Source organism: Phoca vitulina, unplaced genomic scaffold (assembly GCF_004348235.1).
Source record: "Phoca vitulina isolate PV1807 unplaced genomic scaffold, GSC_HSeal_1.0 scaffold28, whole genome shotgun sequence".
NCBI classification, from domain to species: domain Eukaryota; kingdom Metazoa; phylum Chordata; class Mammalia; order Carnivora; family Phocidae; genus Phoca; species Phoca vitulina.
The window spans coordinates 2,392,075-2,418,096 of record NW_022589731.1 but is presented as its reverse complement, the minus strand read 5'-3'; the positions used below and the strand labels follow the sequence as shown (position 1 = coordinate 2,418,096).

The 26,022-nt window shown below is 55.4% G+C and overlaps 1 protein-coding gene across 6 annotated transcripts in view; it reads left to right on the top strand.

Moving 5' to 3' along the window:
- Positions 1-26,022, top strand: part of SH3PXD2A (SH3 and PX domains 2A) — a 229,114-nt gene that overhangs the window by 167,054 nt on the left and 36,038 nt on the right. For 5 of the 6 annotated variants that reach the window (XM_032423479.1, XM_032423477.1, XM_032423482.1 and 2 more), the window contains 2 exons: positions 3,980-4,024; positions 10,359-10,490. In XM_032423479.1, coding sequence (XP_032279370.1) covers positions 3,980-4,024; positions 10,359-10,490 — 177 coding nt within the window. The remainder of the gene's footprint in view (positions 1-3,979; positions 4,025-10,358; positions 10,491-26,022) is intronic. The other variant, XM_032423478.1, reaches the window with a different exon arrangement.

Sequence of the window (26,022 nt, the reverse complement as noted above, 5' to 3'; positions counted from 1 at the left end):
AGAGAGAGAACAAGTAGGCAGAGAGACAGGCAGAGGGAGAGGGAGAAGCAGGCTCCCTGCCGAGCAGGGACCCCGATGCGGGGCTCGATCCCAGGACCCTGGGATCATGACCTGAGCCGAAGGCAGCTGCTTAACCAACTGAGCCACCCAGGCGCCCCAAGAAGCGAGATTTTAAAAGAATTCTTGCCTCAGTTCTCTGCCCTCTGTGCCTCTTGAATGAATTGCTTTTTTTTTTTTTCACTTGAGTTTCCATATACTGAGTATGTGTTTAAGTGGTTTTCCCTGGAAAGGTGGTCTAGTTCTCTAGAAAGATTCATTTCAGCTGTGGAGCACTTGCATTATGGAAACTAGCAGGTTTCTGCTGGGAGAGCCTAGAACATCACACAAGGACCTCGGTTGTTGCTAGGCCCAAATGTTTGATTTTACAGATGTGAGCACTGAGGCTCAGAGAAGTTGAGCCACTTGCCCCAGGTCACAGAGCTGGTTTTCAGCAAAACCAGTTGTGCAGATTCCCGGTCTGGAGCCCCTGGCTTTCCACTGCCCTGCCGCTGCTCTGTGGGGCCCTTGGTTCTGTCACCAGGGGAGGGCAGGAAGCCGTTGGGTTGTGTTGGTCACAGCTGCTCACTTGGATGTGCCTGTCCCTTGCTCCCTCACCCCGTCCCTCTGTCTCTGCTTTCCCAGCCCACAGCCAGCAGCCTTGTCTGCCTCCTGGCTGGAGGGCCAGGGTGTCTCCTCTGTTCATTGTAAGGAGGTGGGGCGGGGGGAGGGGGTGTCCTTCCCACCCTGGGTGAGGGCTTGCTCGGGTGGGCTGGAGACAAGACACTCCAAAGTGGGGAGAGATTTGGGGTGGGAGCAGCGGAACTGGATTAATTCTGCAGATCCAGGGGACTGGGAAATAAATCATGTTTTTAAAAAGACAGGCTCGTTTCTGGTCCACTTCCCATTTTCCTTTGGAGAGCGAAGGGAAGGCCTGCTTATGGGGGGTGCAGGGGGTGGGCATGAGCTTGGGTTGTTCCACACTTAGCGGTGGGGCTCAGTTTCCAGAGGCCGAGGGATTTTTTCCTGTCCTGCTCCACAACCCCCCCCCCCCCCCCCCCTCCACCTTCCCAAATTCCCAAACCCCAAGGGCCTGGAAGGGCATCAGGCCCTTCAAGATAATTCTTGAAAAAATCCTCCGAGCAGCATAGACCTTGTGAGCCTTTAGTCTAGGTGGGCCAAGGGTCCCCACCTCTCTCTCCTAGGATTTGGGGTTATCTCCCCATTGAGGAAGATGGCAGCTCCCCCTCTCTGACAGCCCTCATCTTCTAGCATGGAAGATGATGGCAAGCCCCTGCTCATGGGCCAAGCCCAGCCCACCATGTAGTTTTGTAAGTAAAGTTTTATTGGCACACAGCCCCCTCACTCCTCTACAGATTATGAGGGGCTGCTTTTGTACCGTAACAGCAAAGGTAGTAGTCTTGACAGAGACCTCATGGCCCCCAAAGCCTAAAATAGCGACTCTGGCCCTTTACAGGAAAAGTTTGTTAACCCCTGTTCCAGCAGAACAAGTAAGTCTTCCTCGGTTCTCCAGGTCTGAGCCAAATAATTTCCCTTGGCTCACTGAAAGAGGTTAGCATTTTCCAAAAGTTGTCCTTATGAAGAACCCAAAAGAAACCAAAATGGACAATGTGCAAAGTCACCAAGCCAGCAGAGACGGATAGAGATGTGGACCCTCTTAGCTCGGTGTGCATAGGGCTGCGTGGGGCCAGGTGGTAGAGTTGGCGTGGGCCTGGCACTGGGCCTGCCCAGGGTGCTTAGGATGGCCTTGCTGGCTGACAGCCCACTTGGCCACCTTTGGGGTACAGCAGCGGGGAGTTATCGCCCCAGCTTCAAGCCTCCGAGGGCCTGGGTGTGTCCACCTTGTCTCAGCCCTACCAGGGCATGAACGCTGGGCCCGCATAGCTCCTGCTGCCCAGGGAGGCTTCGGGCTGCGAGTCCTGGTGAGAGGCTCCGGCCATAGGATGATTGTTTCTGGGTGCAGTCTCCAGGGTCTCTCTACCCCCAGTCCCACCAGTGACCTGGTGTTGGGGGTTGTCTACAGGAAGGCATCTGCGTTTTCTTGGCACATCTGGTATCCAACACTCTGGTTCTCAACCTTGCCGCCCCAGGAGGAGGATTTTCCTGGTAGCCCCAGGGTTGGTTTGAACCAAGCTCACAGGAGATGTTTCCGGTGGTGGCTGTCATTGAGCGCTGACTGTATACGAGGCACTATGCGAGCACTTACTGCATATTACCTCATTAATCCTCGTAGATACCTAGAAAGGAAGTATATCGTCTCATCTCCATTTTTGCAAGCGAGAGAACAGGTTCAGGAGGTTAAGGAAGTCCCTCATAGGGGAGAATCCACACAGTCAGACTCCAGAGGCCTTACTAAACCCCTCTACCAGACCCCCTCTCCGCTGGCTACAGTGAGAGCTGGAAGGGCTGGGCTTCCCAGTTCTGCATGGGGAGCCAGCCTGCAACTGGTAGGTGACTTGCTGAGCAAGGGAGCATCAGGTGCTTTAAATGATGGGTGGCATCCACTGATCGCCCGAAGTCTGTGGCCCCACACGAGATGGGCATGGTACTAGCTGTGTGACCTTAGGTGAATTACTTAACCTCTCTGGTTCATTTTCCTCATCTACGAAGTGGAAGGAGTACCTTATCATTTCAGGTTTATTCTGAAAAGCAAATGAATTACCGCATGTATGTGTTCAGCACGGTGCTTGGTGTACAGTAAATGCTACGTAAACTTTTGCTGCCGTTACGGTTATCTTTACTATCTGCCATTGGGTCAGGCAGCTTTCCTGGCCAGCGCTGGGTGCCTCTCAGACTTGCATCTCAACGTTTCCTTCTTATTGTCCCCACTGCAGCCAACACTGTGCTCCTTTGGAGGCAATGAGAAATTCAGTGGAGAAAGCACCCGCCAGGGCTGATTCCAGACCTGGTTCCGTTTCTGACTCTGCTACTCTGTGCTTGTGGGAACTTGGGCCGGTTTCCCTTCCTGTGAAATGGGGTGAAAAATGCAGATCCACCTCAAGGGATTGTCATAGGCAGTAAATGAGTCTCGGTGTACTGTCAGTGCTTATTACATGTTGATCCTCTGATATTCTAGAATTGTTCACGCCACTGATTAAGCTGAGAGCTTTCTGCCTCATCACATTACTATTATCACATCTCACCATCGTATGTTCTTTTAGGTTCTTTGACTTCGCTCCTCCCTCTTGGCAGGAAGACAACTTCTAACCTCATTTCACAGATGAGGAAACTGAGGCCCAGATCAGACATGACTGTCTGAGCCTGGGACAGAGCCCTCATCTCTGATGGTCACTAAAGGTCCCCGTCCCTCTGGGTTGGAGTCAGGGTGTTTTAGAGAGTCCAAAGTGAGGCTTCCTTCCAGTCTACCCCGACCTGTCTTCCTCATTGGGTAAAGGCTGGACAAGACATCAGAGCCCAGTGGTGAGGTGCCCCATGACTGGAGACTGGCCTTGGGCTCTCCAGCCCTGATGTTTGAGGTTCCAGGTGCATGCTGCTGAGCCTGCTGTCCTGGTGAGGATCCTTAGAGCCACCAGGCCCTGTGGGGCCAGCCACCCACCCACATGGCCAGAGAGAAAGGTCCAGGCTGCTTCCTCCAGGCAGTGATAACCCATGGGCCCCGTTCCAGGCAGGGATTGTGTAGGCTTCTCTGTGCTCCAGAGGATTCCTGCGTTTCGGCAGACACCTCATTATCCCCATCCCGGCCGGCTGTGTCCCAGCGCCTCTGTAATCACTCGGGCCCACGCCCAGCAGCCAGCCCAGGGCCAGGAAATCACTCCCCTCCCCTCCCCCGCCTTCCGCCGCCAGCCCAAAGCGGCGCCTGCAGCCACTCGCCTGGTGGACCTCCTGCCTGCCTAACGGTTCTCTCTCCTCCTCTGACTCTCCTCTCTCTCCTGCTGCTGCTTGCTCTCGGGGGACTCGGAAGTGTGGCTCTCCAGCTGGGCTGAGTCTCCCAAGAAGGACGTGACAGGTACTGCCCCGAGTGCATGTGTGTGAGCATGTGTGTCCCGGGCATGCACGTGTGGGAGCTTCTGGCCTGGGATGGATCGCAGTCCTTCATCGGCATGCCGGCCGGCCTCCGGGTCCCCCCTTGCCCTTCCCTTAGCTGTACTCACTGCCCTCCTTCCAATCCTCTCGAGGCCTCAGAGCCAACCTCGGAGCCTGCAATGGGTGATGAGCACATAGCCCGGTGTGTAAACAAATACACTCTGGACCCAGAGCGTGTGGGTTTGACCCCGGCTCTGCTGTGTCCTGGCTGTGTGAACTTAACCTCCCTGAGCAGTGCGCTGCCACCTCCCGGGGAGCCCGGCATGCAGAAAGCACTCAGGTAATGGCGAGGCGGCCGTCATCTTGTACGATCGCTCAGCTGGCCATCCCTATGAGGTGGGCCAGCCAAAGACGGTCAGTCTCACTTCAGGCAGTTAACTTGAGGCACAGAGCTGAAGTCCCAGACCCCCACCACCCCCCCAGCCTGGTTTCCAGTGGTCCTCACCGGGGAGCTGCAGCATGGCGGGGAATCCTGTGACTGATGTCGCGGACTCCGTGCCCCAGAGCTCGGAGCCGCCTCTACCTCAGCAGCCTTGCCAGGCTTTGGGCTGCCTGGCCCAGGGTGGGCCTCAGGGACTCGGGCCTGTGCCTTGTGTCTAGGCAGAGCTGGGCCAGGGGTCAGGGGCTTTCCTTTAGCCTCTGGTCTTGCTGAGGCTGTCTAGGGCTCTCAGCTGCTATAGGGAGATGGTAGCATGCAGAGGGGTGGGATTTCCAGAAGGGGCTTCTAGGAGCCCCTCCATTTCTGAGAGTGCTAACACACACACACACACACACACACACACACACACAATCCCACCCCACCCCACCCCCCCATCCCCCATTGTGCCCAAACCTGAGAGCAGAGATTCAGGTTGGGGAGTTGGGGGACAAGGCAGAAGGGTCAGAGGTCAGAGGGCCTGGGCTAGCCCCTCCCCACCACAGCTGTGGGCAGGGAACTGGAGGTGGATGTCCTAGGAGGGGGCCAGAGGAGAAAGGCAGCAGGCAGGAGGACCCCCTTGCCTGTCCCAAGCTCCTTGCAGTCATCCTTCTGGTGTTGTCTGTGACGAGGGCCTGGGCCTGACTAATCACTGGGCTCCTATCCCTTTTTCCCCTCTCCACGAGCCAGTGAGCCAGAGCCCACTTGGCCTACAACAATACATTTTATTCACGAAACGTATAGCCTGGCCGCCCGGGGGCCTATAGAGAAGCCGGCAGGCCAAGTCCAGCCCAGGAGGAACCAGTTGTGAGGGGCTTGGAGGGACCTTTGGTGGGATGCCAAGGTTTGGGGGGTCAGTGAGAACGTGGGGAGCCTGGGGCGGGGGCCACCGCAGGGCTTGGCTTCTCAGGATGAGCCCAGCTGTTTGGAGTGAGAGGCTGAGGGGAAGCAGTGTGGGCCGGGAAAAACCAGCCAGAGGAGGAGTTCAGGGCTGGAGTCTTGGGCAAGCCTCCAGCTCTCTCTGGGCCTTGGTTTCCCCACCTGGAATGTCAGAGAGGGCATGAGGCAGGAAACTCAGAGGTAAGGGGCCGATGTGGGGGATCCTCGTAGATAAGAGTCCTGGGGCTGCTTAGCCTGGCATCCTCCCCAGAGTGGGCCCAGGGGGCTCTGATCTGGCTCTCCAGCTGGCAAGGATCCACTGCCTGCCAGGAGGTGCGGTTTGAGAGAGGCATGTTTCAGGGACACAGCCGCAGCCGCCCTTTTCCTGGCGCCTGTGGCCCTTGCCTTGAGCTGCCTGCTTGTTCTGAGGCTGCAGGGGAACCTGAACCCCTCCTGCTCCTCCCCACATCTCCCATTTCCTGTTTGCTTTATAAACAGTGTCTACAGTTTACATAGGGCATTAACCCTATCACATAGTTGCACGCACAGAACAACCCACTGAGGGTAGGTACTGGTACTGTACCTGTTTACAGATGAGGAAACTGAAGCTCAGAGAGGTTAAGTGTCCTCCCCAGGGTCACAGAGCTAGTAAGGGCAAAGTAGGACTGGACCTCAGACCCTCAGACTTGAATCTTCTGCTTTTGCATCTTGAGTCACAGGCAGCTGAGGCCAGTGCTCTGTCCTATGGCACCAGGCCTGGGGCAAGTACTCTCATCAGGGAGATTCTTGTCTAAAGCACACGGCTGACTAGGGCTCAGTACCCTACAAACAAATCCAGCAGAGGCCAAGAGTGAGCACCATGGCTAGAGTAAAATCAGGCAGCTCCTGGAGGGTCAGAGATGGTTGGGTAGAACTGGGGTTGGTGGAAGAAGCGAAGGCATTCCAGGCAGGGGGAGCAGCTAAGGCAAAGGCTTGGAGGTAAGAACCCACATAGAACAGTGTGGTGGGCACATGGTGCCCTCAATACATATGTTGACTCATGAATGTGGCCTGGAACAGGAGGGTTATGTCAGGGAACTTGGAGAACTCAGATTGTCAGAAAGACTGAGCTTGAATTTGGCCTTTATTCTGTAGGCAACAGGGACCCAATGAAGGTATTGGAGCAGGGGACTGACTTGGCAAAAGCCTCATTTCAAAGTTTAAGTTGGCAGGCAGAATCAGGCAGGAGCCAGGGGTCCATCCAGGTGGTAGTTGGAGGAATGCAGGTGTGGGGAAGGGCTCCAGGGACCTGCCAGAGCCCTAGCAGATCCAGCCAGGGGCTCTGAGTAATAAAGGGCCCATCCCTGGACAAGACTGTTACAAAGTCCCCTTCCAACCTGGGAGGGGCTCTCCTCTCTAGAAGGGGTACACCCCTTCTCCGTGCCTCTGTCAAACCTGTCCCGTCTAAAGACTAGAGGCTTCATCCACTGCCCCTCCTCCTCCTTTGGGCTGACTCCTCCAGCCCCCAATTTTCCAGGCCTTGGCTGGGAGGGGATCCAGAGCAGCCTCTGTGGGATGACATCACCTACCGGCGGCCCGCCTGCCGAGTGGTTTCTCATTTGGATACCTGCTCGCCTCGCAGGCCTGCCGCCTGCCCGGGCAGCCCTGGGCAGGCAACATCCTGAGAGGCAGATGCCAGAGAGAGGGAGCTGGGAGCCTGCATGTGCTGGGGGAGGGGAGTGCAGCCAGGAGGGCAGAGTGTCTGTGTGTCCATCTGTCCATCCCACAGCCTTTGGAGCAGCCTCCAAGAGGTGCCACCGCCTGTCTTCTGTGCTCTGGAATCCCTGGAGAATGTTCTCTCTTCTACCTGTGTCCCAAAATGTCAGTCTTCAGAAAGCTTAGGCCAGTTTTCCAAGGGGCTCGGGGGTCAGGGCAGTGGGGGCGGCATTTTTCTCCTCTTTGAAATTTTGCCTCAGATTCCCTTGGCTTGGATTAAAGTAAGCTGAGCTCTCTCCACTCCCCAGCACCCCAGCTTGTCCTCTCTAGCAGCTTTTGGCCACAAACTCATCACTCCTTGTTCTTCTGTGCCTCTGTTTCCCCATCTCGCCTTTCCCCCTTCCACAGTTGTCCAGTTTTCCCGAATGTCAGAGGCAAGGCCCTGCCTGGTTTAGCTCTAGTGACTTCTGAAACAAACCACTAAATCACTCCATTCATCTGTTTGCCTATTTGTTCATTTCATTCATTCATCTTGCAAACACTTACTGAATGCCTGCTACCTAATAGGCCCTGTGGTCTGCTTAGCAACGGTCAACAAGGAACCCACACTCCAGTCTTTATTAAATGCCAACTGTGTGCTGGGTTAAAGATAGGGTGAGGCAGGGTCCCTCTGGGAACCAGGCATCAATGGCTCTCTGCAGGCGGCATATAGTAGAGAAGTTCAGAACACGAGCGACCCCCTGTTGGTGGGCGTGGGTTCAAGTCCCAGCTGTGTGACCTTAGGAAAATTGCTTACCCTCATGAGCCTCAGTCTGCCTATGTATAAAATGGGTCTATAACAGAACCTACCACAAAGGCTTGTTGTGAGGATCCAGTGAGACAATAAAATGACTCAGGTGCTTGGCATCGTGTTGACTGAGTGAGCTCCTGAGGGTCTGCTGTTAATTGTCAGTATAATCAGGGCTCTTGGGATTTGGAAGCTGTCTGACCTGCTGGGAGCTCCTCTTTTCTGTTTGTAGCCTGAGTTTTCCTTTCCCACAAACTGAAAGGAAGCCCCTGTATCTCACAGGGCAGGGGCTGGGCCTTTTTGTGTTAGGTTCACTGAAGAGGTGCTCTTGGCCACCGAGGCACTGCCGTCCCCCCAGGGGCACAGTGGGAGGTAGTCTCTGTCAGCACCATGCCCAGTGCTGCCTCTGTCTGGCTGGCAGGGGCAGGCGCAAAAGCTGGCCCCATCTGAGTGCAGAGTGGGCTGGCCCTGCTGCCCAGCTGTTGGTCGCATTTCTGCCTGAAATCCGATCCGGGCTTTGGTGGGGCTGCCTGGGGCTGTGCGTGTGCGGATCCATGTGGCAGGGCTCTGCAGGGACAGGGTCCCTTCTGGGGCTCCAGAGGGCTGAGCTGGGGCTGCAGAGCCCACCCCTGATGGGAGAAAACCGTCAGGAGCAGTAGGTTTCTTTCCTTCTGTTGCTCCCTGCCCTGGGTTGGATGGGGCCTTCCTCATGGAAAGACCCAGAGGTCTAAGCGGTGCCTCCCTCCCCTGGCTGCACCTGGGAACCACGGGGGAGGAGGGAGTGTCCAAAAAATACCGACCAATTAAATCTGGACCTCTGGGGGTGGGGCCCAGGCTTCGGTATTCTTTCAAAGCCCCCCCAGGCAATTCTGTGGAGCCAAGTTGAAGATCATTGTGCTGGAAGAATGGGTGTCTGGAAATAGAAATCCAAGAGGCAGTTCTTTAATGGAAAGAGAGATGGGCTTGAACCTAAAACACTGAGTGAGTTTGGTTCTCTTCATAGCAGCTGTGTGAGCTGAGGCAAGCCTCTTGCCCTCTCTGGGCCTCTGAGTTGTCTTTTGTGAAATGGGAAGGTAGAAAGGTTGTGGTGAGGATAAAATGGGACAGGGTACGTGCCTGACACAGGCCATGTGCCGAGTTAGACTCAGGCGTGTAAGGAATGTGGCTGTAGGCTCAAGCACCAAGGGAGCCGTAGGGAACCTAGGGACCCTCTCAGCCATTTCTATAGCCATGCAGGTGGTGGGTCCCCTAGCCTTCCAGGAGATTGACAGATGTATAGGGTGGTAGACACATAGTTAAAGTGTGGTAGGAATTCCCTTTGGGCTGCGGGTGGTCTGAGAAGGCTTCCTGTAGGAGGTGACCGATAGGTCTCTGGTTTGTGGTTTCTTTCAGCTCCTAGCAGGGCATGCCCTGTCTTAGGTGTTTTGTCCCCACCTCTGGGAGCCTACAGCCCATCTGCCCTCCTTCTGCAGAGCCCCACCTTTTGACCGCTCAACTGCCAGAGGGTGGCTGGAGGCTTCCCAGAGCCTGACCACAAAGCCCAGCACTAAAAGGTAGAGGGAGACTGAATCAGTCTCCATGTGGCCAGAGGGCAGCCACCAAGCCAGAGTGAAGCCGGCCTAGGGCTGGTCTGTCTGCACCAGGCCCCTGGGCTCAGTGGCAGCGCCTTGGTGAGCCGAACTTGAGGAAAAGTTGGCGGGGGGCGGGCTGGGCTCGCCTGGTTGCTGGCGCTGGGACTTTCTTCTTGGGTTTCAAGTAAACAGTCTCGGCCCTCCTCCCCCTCCCCTGCCTCCACCCCTGGCTCCTCATTCGATGGGTCTCATGTGTTTCTATTTAAGGGTTGCGAGTAAACCCCAGTGATTGGCGGCCTCAAACCCTCTTGACTTCTCGCCTGGGCCCGGGCTGTGGAGACTTCTCTGCTGCTCGCTCCCTCTCCCTCCCGAGGGGAGGACCGCTGCTTCTCTTTCCTCTGGGTTCACAGAGGCTGGGGGGAGAGGCACGAGCCCTCCTCCTTGTCTTGCCTTGCCTTTCGCTCTCTCTCTCTCTCCTCCGCTCGGCCTCAGCCCTCATGGGCGGCCCTCCTGTCGCGCCCCTGCCAGCCGAGGGGTCTGGGGAGACCACGTCCGCACCAGGCCTCTCCTCCCGCTCGCTCGTGCTGGTGCCGGGCTGTGACTGACTCATCGCAGCGGCGGGCTCTTCCTCTCGGGTTCCCGGGCCTCCGCTCGGCCCCGGCTGTCCCCCCTCCCCCCTCCGGCCCGGCTCCCCATGTCCCCCGGTCCCCGCGGCGCAGCGGGCCGGTGTGGGGCCTTGCTATATGGCCTGTCCTTGGGGCCCGGCGAGCTGCGAGCCCCGGCTGCGGGCGGCCCCTCGGAGCGGCAGCGGCGCTGGCGACCGAGCAGCCTCCCCCGATGGACAGGGGGCGCCCCGGCCGCGGGGCCATGGCCGGCCGCTGGCTCACCGCGTGCTTTCTGCCCTCGCCAGGTGCCGACACCAACGCCGAGCCCATGATCCTGGAACAGTACGTGGTGGTGTCCAACTATAAGAAGCAGGAGAACTCGGAGCTGAGCCTCCAGGCCGGGGAGGTGGTGGATGTCATCGAGAAGAACGAGAGCGGTGAGTGCCCAGATGGCCGGCCTGGCTCCTGGGACGGACAGACGGCCGGACGTCTGGCTGGTTTTGTTCCCTACCTCCTCCCCCACCTCTGCAGCTGTACGTTATTTCCATCTGGTGGGGGAGAGGGCTGAGGAGGCCGAAGTTTCCCCTGTTGGTTTGGGCTGCAGGCCAGCACTTTGCCTGGTGGTGGAAGAATGTCTCCCCAGCCCCGGGGAAATGAACCGGCTTGTGTGCATGCGAGGCCAGGGTGGCAGAAGCCGGTACAACGGCCCAGCCCCTGTTCGGGGTCCCCGTGCCCACTGAGGCCACAGGGAAGGTGGCTCCTGGCTCAGGGGGCACCTTAGGGCAGCTTCCCCTGTTGGCGCCAGCTTCCAAGCCAGGGTCCGGGCAGGGGCAAGAGAAGCCGACTAGCTGGTGGGGAAGGCCGGCCATGATGTCACTGTGGGGGGGCCAGGGTTCTTGCCCACCCCCCCCCAACGGGTTGTCTCAGGAAAGGCTAGGCCTGTGGGATTTGGCTAGTGTCTGGGTGGTGAGCTGACTGCCCCCTGCAGAGCTGAAGGCCGCCAGGACCTGGGAAGAGGGCCCAGACAGGGGGAGAAGGGCCAGGGAGGGCCCTATGGCAGCCGCCCTGTCACTGGGAGCTGAGGCTTTGTCTCGTCTGGGGCCCTGCCCATGGCTCTCCAAGGGCTGCTGGTTCCACGGTCCTCACCGGGACCACAGGTGCGGCAGGCATCTCTGTACGTGGAGGGAGGAGCGCCTGAATCAGTCAGTCTGAGGTGCAGGGCCAAGACCTCCATCAGCAGTTTGCCTGTATCCCGCTGGGGCTTGAATTGGTTGCTGGGGTGTTTTGTTTTGGTTCCAGTTAGCTGCAAGGGAGGGTCCCTTGCACGGGATCCTCTTTGGGCAGTATTTGGACACTCCCAGAGGGGAGGGGCCTGGTTTTCTTTTCCTGTCCTGCTCAGTTCCCTTCCCTTCCAATATTTTGAGCCCTGAAAGGAGGACAGACCAAAGGATGACTGTACCCATTCTATAGATAGAGTAACCAAGGCACAGACAGACTGAGGGGAAATGAGTCCTCTGAGGGCAAAAGCAGAACAGGGACATTCCTGGGCCCCTGAGTCCTATGCCTGTGGGCAGCAAGTAGCTGTAGAGATGCTGAGGAAATCCCAGCAGACCTCCTGGGGGAGGTGAGCTCAGGCTCCTGCTGCAGGAGGCTCAGGAACTGTGCTCCCTGAGAACAGAGCTGTGATGCCAACATAGGTCTGACTCCTGGCCCTCCTGGGTCTGGGGTCCTGACAGACCTTTCAGAGAGGTCAGGCTTTGTCTTTGTGCTTGGAGTCATTGGCAAGGTGGTTGGCAAAGGCCGTCCCCACCCGGCAGAGCCACACCCCTAGCCTAAGGCCTGAGCCCTTCACCCCAGGCCCCCACACTGGTCTGCTACCTGCATACCTTTGCCTTCAGCCTTTGTCCTAGTACCACCCCTACCTACTCGTCCCCACCCCTCACCCCGCCTACCCCCCAGGAAGCTGGCATTGTGACAGGGGCCTGGCTCTGGAAACCCTGAGCACCTCCAGACCCAAAGGAAGAGATCTCTGATGGTGTTGGAGGCACCTGCTGAGGCAGACGTTCTGGAGCGCGTTCCGAGGGGATAGATGTGCCCACTTCTCTGTATGAGGGCAGGGCTGCTCAGAAGTAGAGTTCTGGCTTAGAGACCCTCCTGCCACCTCCCCAGCCTTGTGTCACCAGCACAGCTATATAACCCCCATGGTTCTGGGTACCACCACTGACCAGGATGGAAAAGACCCCACACGAAAGGAAGTCAGCATGCTCGGAGACTCTGATTCCCAGGGACGTCCTCCCTCTACCTTCCCACCCCATACCCAGGATTCTAGGGATACTTGGAAGTCCTACCTAGCGGGGGGAGCCCTGACAGTGGGGGCCTGGAGAAAGCGTAGAGACACCTCCGCTCCTGAGGACTCCCTGATGGCTATGTGACTCCCCCGTCTGATGGAGCGACTGTCCTGGAAGCAAGATCCTGCCCACCACCTACTGGCTAGATGGCTGCAAGTCCCTTAATCCCTCTGGGCCTCACTTAACCCTTCTGTAAAATGGAGATAATTTGGTGGCTGCTTAGAAGCAGAAGCTGGAGTAATGACCTTCCTGAGCCTTCTTCCCAGGTCTGAACTCCATGGCTGGGAGCCCCTTTAGGGCCCTAGATGTCAGGTGGAGAGAGCCTCCCCAAACACAGCTTTTCTCTTTCTCCAGGACTTTTGTATCTTTACTTCTGGTGGAGAGAGCTGCTCAGCAGTGCATGTTTGCACCGGGACCCTGGAGTGCGAGGTCTGCCATGCAAACCCACACTACAGCCAGTTTAACCAGAGAAACTAAGTGGGTGGAGGGGAGAAAGCAAGAGGACCAAAGTGCAGATCCTTGGGACAGTGGTTGCCCAGTTCAGGAAGCTGGACGGCTGAGGTGGGGGAGGGGAGGTGTGTTGTGCATCCTGTAAGCTGGCTTCGGAAGGAGTGGTGAGTGAGGCTTTTGAACTCTCTAACAAAGACCCAATTGTTATGCCTCTGACCTTGGGACATGGTGGGCGTGTTAAGGCATTTCCACTCCAATTGTTGAGGCAGTAGCCCCAGTTAGCACCATCCCCACCCTGCAGGGCCTTGCCTTGCCCACTGAGAGCAGGGACTCTGCCTGTGTCCCCTTCTGTCTTGGCTAGAAGTCCCTCGAGTAGAGTGTCCATGGAGGGGTCCACCAACCTCTGGCTCTGCCTGCTCATCCAAGCCCTCTGCCTGGGACCATAGACACCGAGCGATTTGGAGGTGTGGTTTTGCCAGGGCTCTGTAATTTCATTGGTCTAAAGAGAGATGTGTCTGGAAGGCAATTCAGAGTCCGTAAACAGTAAACACTGGTGCCATGTGATATGTTGTCATTTTATTAGAATCAGGAAATGACCCCATGCGGTAGAAGGCTCTTTAAAAATTTTGTGGCTCAAGTAACAGACTGAGAGGTTAAGTCATTTTCTTAGAGTCCAACAGCTGAGATCTCTGCCCTCTACAGAGGACGTGGGGGGAGGGTGAGAATGGGCTCATCCCGGGTAGGATCACCACAAGCTGGTGACGCTGCAGGTTGGGGAGAGACATGGGCTGGGTGAGATGACCACAGGTATCCCTGGAACATCAGAAGGATGACTCTGCGTCCCACCTTCCAGCATGGTGGTCATAGGTTGTGGGAATTCAGGTTGTTAATTGTTCCTTTGAACTTGGGGCCAAGCAACAGCTGAGAGGATCTGATGTGTACCCAGCACCGAGGACAAGCCTGTTCCCGGGAATGTAGGTGGACAGAAGTCAAGGACTCCCAAAGTGAGCTGAGTGGCTTCAGGGAAACCCTTTTTGATCAAGCAGTGGGCCTGGGGCCAAGCCAGAACGCACTCTTTTTCTCCATTCGTGAACAGGGACAGATCCCGCAGAAAGATTCAACAGCTTTGCTTGCTTTGACAAGTCACTGTGATCTTGTCCTTGGGAACCCCTCCACTCTTCCCATAGACAGCAGTACCTGAGACCCCGCCTTTGTGGGAAATTCTTATGCCTCAAAGACCACATTGGCTTCGCCTTCAAGCAGGTATAATCTGGTCTGACTTCTGGCAGCGTGGTGATGGCAGGATCCCAGTTGCTCTGGTCTGTGTTGAGCAAAGCTTGTCTCCAGCTTTCCAGCATTGCTTCCTTCTTCTTAGGACTAGAGGCCCCAGGAGGACGTGGGGCTATGAGTCACCAGATGCTCATTCTTTTCCTGCCTCTGCTTTCCTTCTCTGAGTCTCTGTTTCTTTTCTGGCCCCAGCATGATAACACTGGGAGTTCTTACACTTCCTTCGAGGCATGTAGCTCTAGGACTAAGATCATAGCGTTGTGCTGGCAAGGAATTTTGAGCTCCGTTGGTCCATGCAGGTGAGAAATTGTCCAGGTGAGAACACTCAGCCTTGGGGAGTTTGCACATCTCAGTCCCATCCAAAAATCACTGCTTTAGTCCCAACTGAGTAGTGAGCAGAGGACAGAAGTCCACTCAGACTTGCTCAAGAGACGCCTGAAAGGCTGCAGAAAAATCTCACCGGACCTGAGGATGTGAAGTACATCCCAGCCTCACGGGCAGCGGGGGAACCAGAGAGTCGGCCCGAGCCAGATCAGCCACGCTTGTCTCTGTCTCGCTCTTGGGTGTACCCAAGATGTAGAGCCCCCCGGGATCTTCTCCCTGCAGAGCAGCCTGACTTCGCCTCCTGTCCCCTTAAAACAGCTGCCTATTCACCTGCTGTTGGTCTGTGGCTTCTGGTTCTCTGAGTTCAAAATTTGAAGTTCGAATCTGAATCTGATTGGCCAGCCAGTGACTCGGCAGACCTTAGGTCAGATGTCCCGCCCCGGGCCACTCAGCTGCGTCCGGGAGAAGCCCTGCGGGCTAGAAACATGGCTACCTAGCCAAGCACCTCAGCAGTGGCTGTTGGAAAGCAGGTTTTAAAGAAAGGAGATATAGAGGGGTAACAAAAACGTGTTGGGCTGCAAACTGTGTTACTTGTTTGGCAGCTATGTGTGTAGTGGAGAAACAAAGAATCCGGAATCTGAGCACTAGGTTTAAGATCTAATGTTACCCTGACTTTGTGATGTATGTAGGAATCCCTCGGTTTCCTCACGAGTGTAAGGGGGCAGTGATGCACACTGCATGGGCTTTTCTGGAGGGGGCATCAAATGTAACCGTTTATTGTTTGACAGAGAAGACAAACTCATAAGCTTTCCTCTCAGATTTGTGTGTCGTGATGATGATTTTGTACTGTCAAAGGCAATCCATTCTCCAGCCATGTGTTTTTGTGAGTTGGAATCCTTTTAATGTTGAGGGATATATCTCTTCTGTTACTTTGATATTTCCTGATGAACATTGTTGTAACTGGTTCTACATGGGCTTTTTATAAGGGAGAAATCTACTTATCTAGTATTCATTTATCCACCCATTCGTTCACGTCACAATTCTTGAATACCTCCTTTGTCCCAGGCCCCATGCTGGTTGGGTGCATACCCATAATGTTCCTGTCTTTATGAAGCTTAGATTCGCCTCGATGTGAGCGTTCTGGGTAGTTAAGGGGTGGACTGTATTGTGAGGCTGGGGCAGCTTCTCAGACTTGACGATGTCTTCAGTGGACTTCTCTGAGGTAGCTTCTGTGTCATCTGCTTAGATGATGTGCTTACTAAGGAACCCCCTGATCGCTAATGCAGACTGCCAAGCTACCCTAGAAAAGAGCTATCCCGATAAAGAGAGGATAGGCTGTTTCTAGAAGGGCAGGTTTATCGTAGCCCGCATTGCAGATAAGTGAACTAACACTCTTAGCTCTGCCACAGCCTTTTAAGAGTTTGGTTGCACTGAGCCAGCCGCCATCTGCATGTGGTAACTGGCTGCCATGGGGTGCTGTCCCAGCTGTCAGACAGCCTTGGTCCTCTGACCTCTCTTCTCTTCCTAAGTATAGCGCGTGCATGTTCCTGCTGTGTCAGCCTAATCAGCAACTTCCAAAGTCCATTCTGGTCTAAGACTATCTCCGGCATGCAGTTGTTCTCTGCCTCACGTCGCTGGCTGGAAGGGAAAGGGCCACAGGGCATAAATCCTGGAGCAGAAGCTGGTATCCTAATTCCGCCTGGGGCCCCTTAGCCCAGCTTTATTCACTGCAGGCTAGAGATTGTTTTGAGAATGAGAATGCAGTATAGCCTAGTGAAGACAAATAGGGACTTCAGCTTAGATGGGCCTGGTTTTCATCTTGACTTGCCACTTGCTAGTGGCGAGCCTGGGAAAGTTAGTTGGGGCTTCTAAGCATCCGTTTCCTTACCTGTAAAATGGGGATAATTGTACCCACAGCCAGAGGGTTGATCTATGCCGATTCAGAAGGAGTTCAGTGCTTGGTGCAGGGCCTTGCACACAGTAAGTGCTCAGGACGTGGTGGTCGCCAGGAAGACCGCTGGACGAAGGCAGCCCTGCCGAAGGTTGATCTTGGGGCCCACGGCAGGCCAGTTTTCCTCCTGTGGCCTCCGTTTCCCTGCCTGGCCAGAGAATGGGTTGTGCTCAGTAGTGTCTGAGGATTCTCTCAGCCCTGTTGGTTTGTGAGGTGGGTAGGGCAAGTGGGGAGCTTCCTGCAGGGCAGTGAAGCCCCCAAACCGTGTTGGAGACCAGAGTTGGACCTTCGGAGCCCTTGCTTGGGTAGATGTCCTTGCCCCAGCCTGTGACAGGAAAGGAGTTGGAGACAAAAGTCAAGTTCCCATTGGTGACCCAGAGGCAGTATCCTCGCAGGGTCGCGAGCTGTGAGCAAGGCTGAGGGAAGAGGAGGGGCTCACCCGTGACCCCTCATGCTGGCTTGACGTCACTCCGTGGCCCTATTGCATGGCACAGAGCTGAAGTACACGAGGTGGGGTGGGGGACTCACAGAGTCAGGGAAGGCTGCCTGGAGGAGTTGGAGGCATCGAGCTGGGCCTTGGAGAGATGGGGTTAGATAGGCAGAGAGGCGAAGGAATTCCATGTCCACATGAGGGGATACCAGGTGGGGGGCTGGGCCTGTTGGGGCTGAGACAGCAAGGCAAAGCGTCTGGCCGCCTCTAGCAGATGCGTCCTGATGAAGAAAGTGGACATTGGGCCGCAGTGGAGGGGCGAGGAAGGAGGAAGGGGTGAGGGACGTGAGAACAGTGGCACTTGAAGCAAGTGGGTCCGGCTGGGGGGGCAGGGGAAGGTGTTTCTGAGAACTGGAAATCGCTCTCTCCTCGAGCGAGATCGGCACGGGCTGTTGTCAGGGAGGAGTCCAAGGGCTTGTCGCACTGAGCACGGCCAGGGACTGGCCACCTGCCTGGAGCCAGCGGCCGGACGGCTGGGGGGCTGGTGAGGGGGGGGGGGACCGTGGCCGCCAGGATGCCGCCATGTCTCGCCTCCACCTGCTCAGGTGGGGCAAGCGGGGTGGCTGGTCGCTCCGATCTCACGCTGGCTCTGCGGACCCAGCTCGTCCTGAGTTGCCCTTGAGCAGTCGTTTCTGAGCGAAGGGGGTGTTTTAGCGGTGACCTTGGCAGTCCAGCTCCAGTGCCAGAGTGAGGCCAGCTGCTCCTCAGGGCAGCACCAACTGCCTTCTGTTCTGGGGGGCAAATAGGCTTACACTGAGTCTGTTCATGGGCGTCTCCAAAAGGCTGCTTTTCCGGGCTTGGACACCAAGGGAACACTTAAACCACACAGCGCCCAGCCCCTAGCAAGGCTAATCTTCACATGACCTGTCGTCCCTAAATCCGTATTAGTTGACTGAGTGCCAGGCTGGGGTCAGAGGTGATGAGACCCACAAAGTCCCACCCCCCTGGGACTCCCATGGAGTGCTGAGACAGTCACAAGGAAACCAGGAAAATAATTTGAGATTTTGAAAAGTGCAGTGCAGGAAACGGGGCCCTACGACGGTGAATAAGCCGGGGAGGAGGTGATAGGGCATGGCCAGGGAAGGGCTCTCTGAAGGCCTTCCCTGCTGATCGTGCCTGGAGCTCAGTGAGCAGAGGAAGAACCAAAGGCCCCAGCTGGTCTGGGGAGGGTGGTGGTGAACAAGGGCAGAGAAGTAGGAGAGGCCAGGTGGTACCGGGTCTAGGCGTGTAGTTCTAGGTATAACAACCACCACATCCCAGGTAGGAGTCTTGCAGTGTAGCCAACAGGTGACCTCACTCCCCTCCCCGGACATACCCCAGCCCAAGGGCCCAGGGAGCGGGCACCGCTAGATGCCCCCCGCCTGTTCCCAGCACGCACGCACGCACGCACGTACACGGCCTTTGTCGTTGGTAGAAGTGACAGGTCTCCCTGCGTGGCTAAAGTGCAGGGGAAGAGCTCCCCACACAGCATTCCCTCCACCCTTACATCACAGATTTCCACCCTGCGATTGTGGCACTTTCTGGGGAGTATAATTTGTCAGGACCTCAGGGAATTTGGGTTGAGAAATCGCCCCTTGGTTTTTCCCCAGATGACCCCGCGGCTGTGTGATGCTATATTCTCAGCACTTGGGTTTCCAGTAACCACTCATGGTAGCGGGGTTGACCGCCCTCCTCTCTATCAGCATCTTTTCAGTTTCCATAACCTCATCCTCTGGGTTCCCAGTGCTGACCCGCACTCCCTGGTCTCATCACGGGGGAAAGCCAGGGTGACCCAGTTAAACCAGTCGCCCTGTGAAGCTTGGTGGGACTAAGTGGAGAGCGGCTTGTGGCTCACGTAACCCCCAGCGTCATTTCTACCTACACTGAAAATGTGCTATATGGAATTCCTGGGGGGTTTTTTGTTTCATTTAATTGTTTCAGTCCCAACTCCACATTTCCCTTCTGAGGCAGGCACTTTTTAGGCTCATGCTAAAATATATTTGCCTCCCCTAAGCTTTTATTGGACTAAATTGTGGGGAAGTGGCCCAGGCTCCACGGGAGGTGAGAGAAAGCCAAACTAAGAGAAAGAGTCTGCCAAGGACTGGCCATAAAGTGAGCAAGCCACGAGTAGGTTTTTGAAATTGGTACACAGATCCCTTTCTCCTGTTACATCTGGCCCATCAGCCTTGCCCTGAGTGGCCCTTCAATCACCATGTCCCAGAACCTTGTGTTTTAAGGGTCATTCTAAACACAGTGGCCTGAAGCCTGCAAGTCTGTTCTCTTTCATACCCTGCTGGGGCCGGGTGAGCAGGGGGTGTCCTTGAAGAGGTGAAGGCCACCTGGAGACTGCTTGCTCACGCCTGCCCTCCGGTAGTGGATTTGGGACATTTTTTCAATGTGACTTGTTTCTGAATCAGAATATTTTATGTTTAACAAGATATAGAACCATGCAGTTTGTAAAACCTATTGGTAAGACGAAGGGCAGATGTTGACATTGTCTCTCAGAGGCGGAAGTTGAAGCCTGGAGAGGTTAAGTGACTTGCCCCAAGGTTGCACAGCTGGGAGGTGGGGTGTGGACTTCCAACACATGCTGTTTATCCAGTGTTTGGAAATCTGGTTGTTTGCATATCTCGTGCTTGTGGATTTTACTTCTTTAGAGAGCGAAGCCCCAGAGTGCTCTGCTGTGTGAGTTCCCCAGGCCCCAGAGAGCAGGAGAAGAGGTCAGTCTTGTTAAAGCCCTGGCTGGGATAGGAGAAAAGTGGTCAAAAGGGAAGCTTCCTGCAGAAGAGTTGTGTGCATGTTCCAGCGTTTGGCTCGGCCTGGTCCATGGCCGGGGCTGGACTGGACGGGTAGATGGTTGGGGTCATTTGTAAGACCGGCTCCCCAGGGCCCTGTGAGCGGGGCTGAGGGCATGAGGGCAGAGGCTGGGCAGTGCTGGGCAGGGCCCTAGCCCACTCTGCTTTCCCCTTTGTCCAAATAAATAGACCTGTCCCAGCCCCTCCCCGTCACCTCGCCAGACCCAAGGAAGAGCTGTCATCCTGCCTCCTTCCCTCTCCCCCACGACCTCTCTAGTCTCAGCCCCGTTTGAGTGACCTCCTCCATGCAGGGAGTGCTTCCACATGATGTGGTTTGCTGATTCAGTTGACACACATGGAGCCCCTCCTGCACCGGGGTGCAGCAGTGGACAAGAAGCAGCTGTCCCTATCTTCCTGTCACTCGGGGGATAGCATTCTAGGGCTCCCTCTTACCTGTAGGATAAAGGCCCAGATGCAGTGCGTCGATCATTTTCATAGCGTATCTGCCAAGTGCAAGGCAGACAGCACAGTGTTGTAGGGGTTAAGCAGTATTACGGAGGGGACGGGAGGGCAGGACCAAAAGGCTGTGGGTTTTCGTGTATGCTGTCGGGTTCAGAGATGGGACAGTGCCTGCGTCCCTTGGTTAGGAAGGTCTCCTGGGGAAGATGGGCCTTGAGCCAGTAGCTGAAGGAGGAAGGGGCTCCAAACTGGGTGAACCAGAATGCCACCTGCCAGGGCGCAGAAGGCGGGCCTGGACAAGCGTTATTGGGCCACAGCGTCTGAGGCGGCCTACGAGAAGGTGTTCATCCAGCAATAGGCAGGATAAGGAGGTGTGTCAAGGGCCTTCAAGGGCCCCAAATGTCAGGTGAAGGAGAGCTTTCCCCCTTCCTTTCCCACCAAGCTGAGGGAGACATTTCTGACCGTCTGCCTAAAGCTCTCCTTTGTCAGAGGAGGAAAGAGCCTGGAAAAGGGAAGCCACCTACCTAGTGTCACATGGCAAGTTCAGGGCCAGGTTGTGGCACGGCCGTGGACCCCTGCTACAGAGGTAGCTGTCTCTGAGGACTCCTGGCATCTCTCGGCCTCACTGAGGCGTTGCCACCCTCTCAAGGCTGGGCACATGCCAACTTGCCCCCAATTGACTGAGGCTCCCCGACCCTGGGCCCTCAGCCTGGTGCTAAAGTTAGAACCTGGAGGCTCCAGACTCAGAGGTGCTTCCTACACAGCCCCGACCCTGTACCCCTATACATTCAAACAGACTGATTTTTCACACATGGTGACTTCCCTCCTGCAAGATCATCTTCAGATACCCCAACTTGAGAGTACGGATTCCCCGCCGTTTAGCAATGCCCCTTCTCTGGGCTGTCCCCCTGGCTGGCTGTGGGTCTCCCCCCACACCAGAGGCTGTGCCTCCTCGCCCTTCTCATTCCTCCCCAGGAAGGTGGTGAGGCTGCTATTGAGGTTGGCCAGGCCTCCAGTCCCAGGGTTTCTGGACACTCTCTCCTTTTGTTTGTTTTCTGTACTTCTAACTGGCGCCCTTGTAAGGCCCCGGCCTTACTCTGCTCAGTGTGCTCACCATCTTTTGAGCTGCTGTGATCAGGATGTATCCGCAACAAGGCCTGGGGTCTTGGGCCCCGCACCAGCACCTGTAGTGTTCGCTATAGGCTTGTCCAAGGCCTGGCCGGGCCACGTGATCTCCCTGTACTCGGGGGGACTCTCCACCAGTTCCAGCCATCCACATCTTACTCGAGCCACTGGGTCAAGGGATTGTGCTTGGCATAGTGGGAATGGGCCGGGTGGTGGTGTGCCCTCATGGAAGGAATGCCAGGCTCTGGAGAAGATCATCTCCGGTCAATCTAGGTTCCAAGCTCAGTTACCCACTAACCAGGTGACCTCAGGCAAGTCACTTTAGCTCTCTGAGCATCATCTTTCCTACTTATAGAATGGAAATGTGATGGGGAGTGAAGATAGTGCCCATAGTTGTGTTCAGATACCAAGCACCCCATTCCCGTGACCATCACGCTTTTACCAAAGCCAGGCAAGAAGCAGGCCTTTCATCTCCATAGTTCCAGAGCTTCTAAGGTCCCTTCTAACCCCTGGGGCTCCCGAGAAAAAGCGTTTCAGCTTAGAGGGAGCAGGTGAGGGGAATATGACCATGTTGGCAAGCCTTCAGCCAGCTCTCCGAAGCAGCCAAATGGGTCACTGGCTGCAAACATTGCTGGGTTTGTAATGATGATCACAGGGTTCATGGGCTCCTGGACACCTTTGGAATGGGCTTTGTGAGGCCAAATGCTTTGCAGATTAAATTTCCGGAGAAAGAACAGCTGAGAAAGTCTTGAGCTTTGCAGAGCTGTTTCTGTGCTATGGCAGCAAAAAGGGGGTGTATGTGTATATGTGTGCGTGTGTGTCTTTTCTCCCCTAATAAAAGGGAGGGGGGGTAGGCAAAAGAGGAAGATGGTCCGATCCCTCCAATCCCAATCCTCCCTCTCCCCTTCAATTTGCATCAGCCAGTGGGACTGTGGGTGCTGCTGTGTTTTCCAGGCTGGTGCTGGTAACAGAAGGAATATGATTAGTATTATGGAATTTCATGATTGGGGTTGGGGGTGGCTTCTTCCCCCCCTTTTTTAAATAAATGTTTTGAAGAGTTGCCCTGGAGAACTGCTGAAAGCAGCGGCTGGTGGACGTTTTTGGTCATGTCAGGCGAGGACAAGATTATCCAAGTGAGCAAGGGTGTCTCTCCCCTTCAGCCTGCTGCCGGGTTCCAGGGCCGTCCTGCCAGAAAGCGAGCAAGGGGCCGTAATCACAAACAGGCCAGGATCAGTTACAACCAGAAGTATTACTTTAGACTCTTGGCTTTGATGGGGAAGAATGCAGTTTTCCTTGCCCCTCCTCCCCTGTCCTTCTCAAGTTAAACAGGACCTGTGAAAGCAATAGCTCTGGGATGTAAAGAGAGGCCAAAATTCAAGGCAGTGAGGGGTCTCAAAGGCCCAGGATGGGAGGGCTCCCCCAGCCTCTGCTGATGTTGGGGCAGGGGTTTGCCTGGCCCGTTTCTTCTTGGGTGAACTGGAGAAGCCCAGAGTCTTTCTTGTCTACCTAGGGCATCCTCACCTCCGTTTTGCTCACCAACCAAGTGTCCTTGACCCTTCTGCATATGTAAGCTGGCATTTTCTGCATGTTTGCCATGTACCTAGCACTGTGGGGTGGAGGGGGGCAAGTGGGAATGTAACGACAATAGCTTAAAAAAAAAAAAAAAGAAACTAATGGAGCTCTTACCACTTCTAGCCCCCACCTAGCCCTGGGGGACCCACATCTCAACCCTCTCCCCTCCCTCAACCAGCACCTCCTAGGTGAACATCAGATCTATCCTTCACACTTAGAGATAAATAACACTGCTCCCCAGAGTAGGGACACCGTCGGGGGCGTGCTTCCCCCATCATTGGTAACGGGAGCAGAACCAGCGTTGGCCAACACCTAGACCTCCCTGCCAACCGGGCAGGATTTTAACTGACTGCTCCTTGGAGGAGAGGAAGGAAGTTGACCTCATCCTTGGGGCTTTGCACAGGGAGAATGAGCATCCAGGGCACCGGCCCCAGTGCCTCTCTTACAAGTGTTAACCCCATTCTTCTGCCTCACTGTGCAGCCAGATACAGACTCCCCTCCTTGGACTTCAAGGGCCCCCACTATTGGTGGGGCCAGAGCATCTTGTCGGCGCTGCTGCGGCAGGTGAAGGAAAACTGCATTCTGTACCCCAGGGTCCTAGCCTGCCTTCCATACCCCCATCTCTCAGCCTCCGTGGGGCCATCCCACCACCTCAAAGCCCTTGGATGAGAAACTTCATTCTAGAGGTGGCTTCTATGTTTGGGAGCCTGAGTGGATCAGAGCCTGGTTGGGTGGGACATTCATATTCTAGGCTAAGGGATAGGCCAGAGCCGGGGGTGCTGGAAACAATGACGATATTACTCACTTACTGGGGAGTGTAGTTCTACCCTGCCATGGCTGAGGGTTGAGTCTCTGCTGAGATGTCTTGGGCCTGTCACTGCCGAGACTTATTCTGTTAAAGACAGAGATTTTCATGGCCCACCTTGACCCCCAGATTGTTACCTTACTTCATACAGGCCTCCCCACCCGAGAACCACTTGTAAGATGGAGTCTGTCCTCCAAGGGCCCTGAAGTCAGTAGAGTGACCCCATGGAGGCTGGGAGAAGACAGTATGGAGGGCAGGCTAGGTCAATGACTTCCCATCTTCCTACCCCATCTCTCTGCCGTCAGCTACCATGGTGGCACATTGATCAAAGACTGGCCCTCATGCAGATTGGAAAAACCAAGGCAAGCAAACAAGCAGAGCTGAACAAGGAGGACTTGATCATGGAGCTGATGGTCTAATGGGGAAGCTTCCCCGCTACTGACCCAGCTGAGGGGACTGTGGCGTTGCTGTGTCGTGAGGCATGGTGGTGACTGTCTTTGGGTACTGGGGCAGGCGGCACCAGAGACTGACAGGAGAAAGGTAGGAAGAGCTCCATCATTGATTGGTGCCCATTGGTGTCTGTCATACTGCCTGAGCAGTCACTAACTGTGCGAGTCTAGAATGACACACCTGGACCTGGGTGACCTCTGGGGCATCTGGGCTAAGGGTATATCTGTTTGGCGTGTGGCCTTTTCTCCTTGGATTTGAGTAGGATCTATACTAGACCAGATCTTAGGAACTAGCAAGACAAGATGGTACCCAGAGACAGGAGAGAGACCGAAAGGGAAACGGGACAGGAAAAGCTCAGGGAGAGAACCTATTCCTAAATCACCACAAACCTGGCTGGGGCTCCAGGGTGGTTACCCCAGGATCAGAGTATTTTGGGCTCAAGTTAACCTATTTGCTGCTTTCTAGAGACTCTTAATATCGGAAGGTATAAGAAGAGTGAGAAAGCGATTGCTAAAGCATCTCCTGTGTGTCAGACAGTGAGCCAAACCCTTTTCTTCCTGTAGTCACCACCACTGCCCTATAAAGCACAGGTATCATGACGTCCACTTATGAGAAAGCTGAGGCCCAGAGAGTTCAGGAGATTTGCCAGCTTCCCTGCACACTCTGCTGCCTCCTGGCTAGTTCTCTGGTTCCTCAGGCCCTGAGTAGGGCACCATGGTGAGGGAAGCTGTTTTGGGCATAGCCTTCTCCCCACCCACCCTCTGGGGGTTGGCGCAGCAGATCTCTGGGGCTGCCCCTTCCAGAGCTCCACGTTGTGCCCACCAAGGAGGAGGGCTTTGTGTTTTCTGAAGGAGAAGCCATGACTCCAAGTGTCCCAGCGGAGGCCCGCACCAGCCAGTGGGGCTGCTTCGAATGGCTTGGGGAAGGGCTGCTGGTGGCAGCCTGGCCCTCTGCATTCCTCCAAGAGCCTCACCCAGGGTGTGGGCTGGTCCCTGGTGCCTGGCCTGTGGGATCTCCCTGAGCTTTGCTCTTCCATTCCTGTGAGGGGAGAGGCCCAAATGAAAATAGCCCAATCAGGTATACAAGCGGACTGCAAGAGAGCGCTTCCGGGTGGGAGTGTTAGCTTTCTCGAAAATCTTGGGCAAGATCTGCAACAAGCCACAAAAATCTCTTGGTCTCAGGTCCCTGTGGGCAATTTAAATCCTCCTAGGTGAGCTGTGAATTTGGGGGGCTGGAGGAGGGAATGCCACCTAGGGGCTGCATCACACTACTGGACTTGAGCAGGGCAGAAGGCCCCAGGCCAGAGGGAAGAGTGCTGGAAAGAAGCCCACCGCAGACCCTGCACTGACTCCAAGAGCTGGACTCGAGAGCTACTTGAGGATAAGGAAGCAGAAGAGACTGCAGTGTGTGTGTGGAGAAGCCAGGGAGGGAGGAGGACGTCTTATGCCCGGGTGTCCTGGCATTTCATTTTCAACTATTTGCTGAGCCCCTTCTTTGAAAGATGAGGCCTGGGCACAGCGACTGATGGATCCGGGAGATCCACACTTTTGAGGTCTGCTGGGTGTGCACAAAAAAAAAGGCAAGATAGAGGGCATTTCCTCCCAGGCTGCATGGAAGGCTTGTGTTCAAATTCTGCTCTGCCGTTGGGGAGACAGTATGTGGTCATTTTGATCCTCTGTTTCCAGATCTATAAAATGGGGGTAATATTTGGAAACCCATATGGCGATTAGGAAGGTTGAAAAACAGTTGTGAAGTGGTGTATTCATTTTCTCTTCCGTGGTAGACAGGGGCGGGCCACTGTCCATTCCGGGCAGTGAGTTGTATTGGCGGGGGTGGGGATAGGAGTCCATCAGGCTCCTGAGATCGCTTGGAATAATGACCCATCCACCCCCATCTACCTACAACCCACAGACTTCTCAAAGCATTTTCCCATC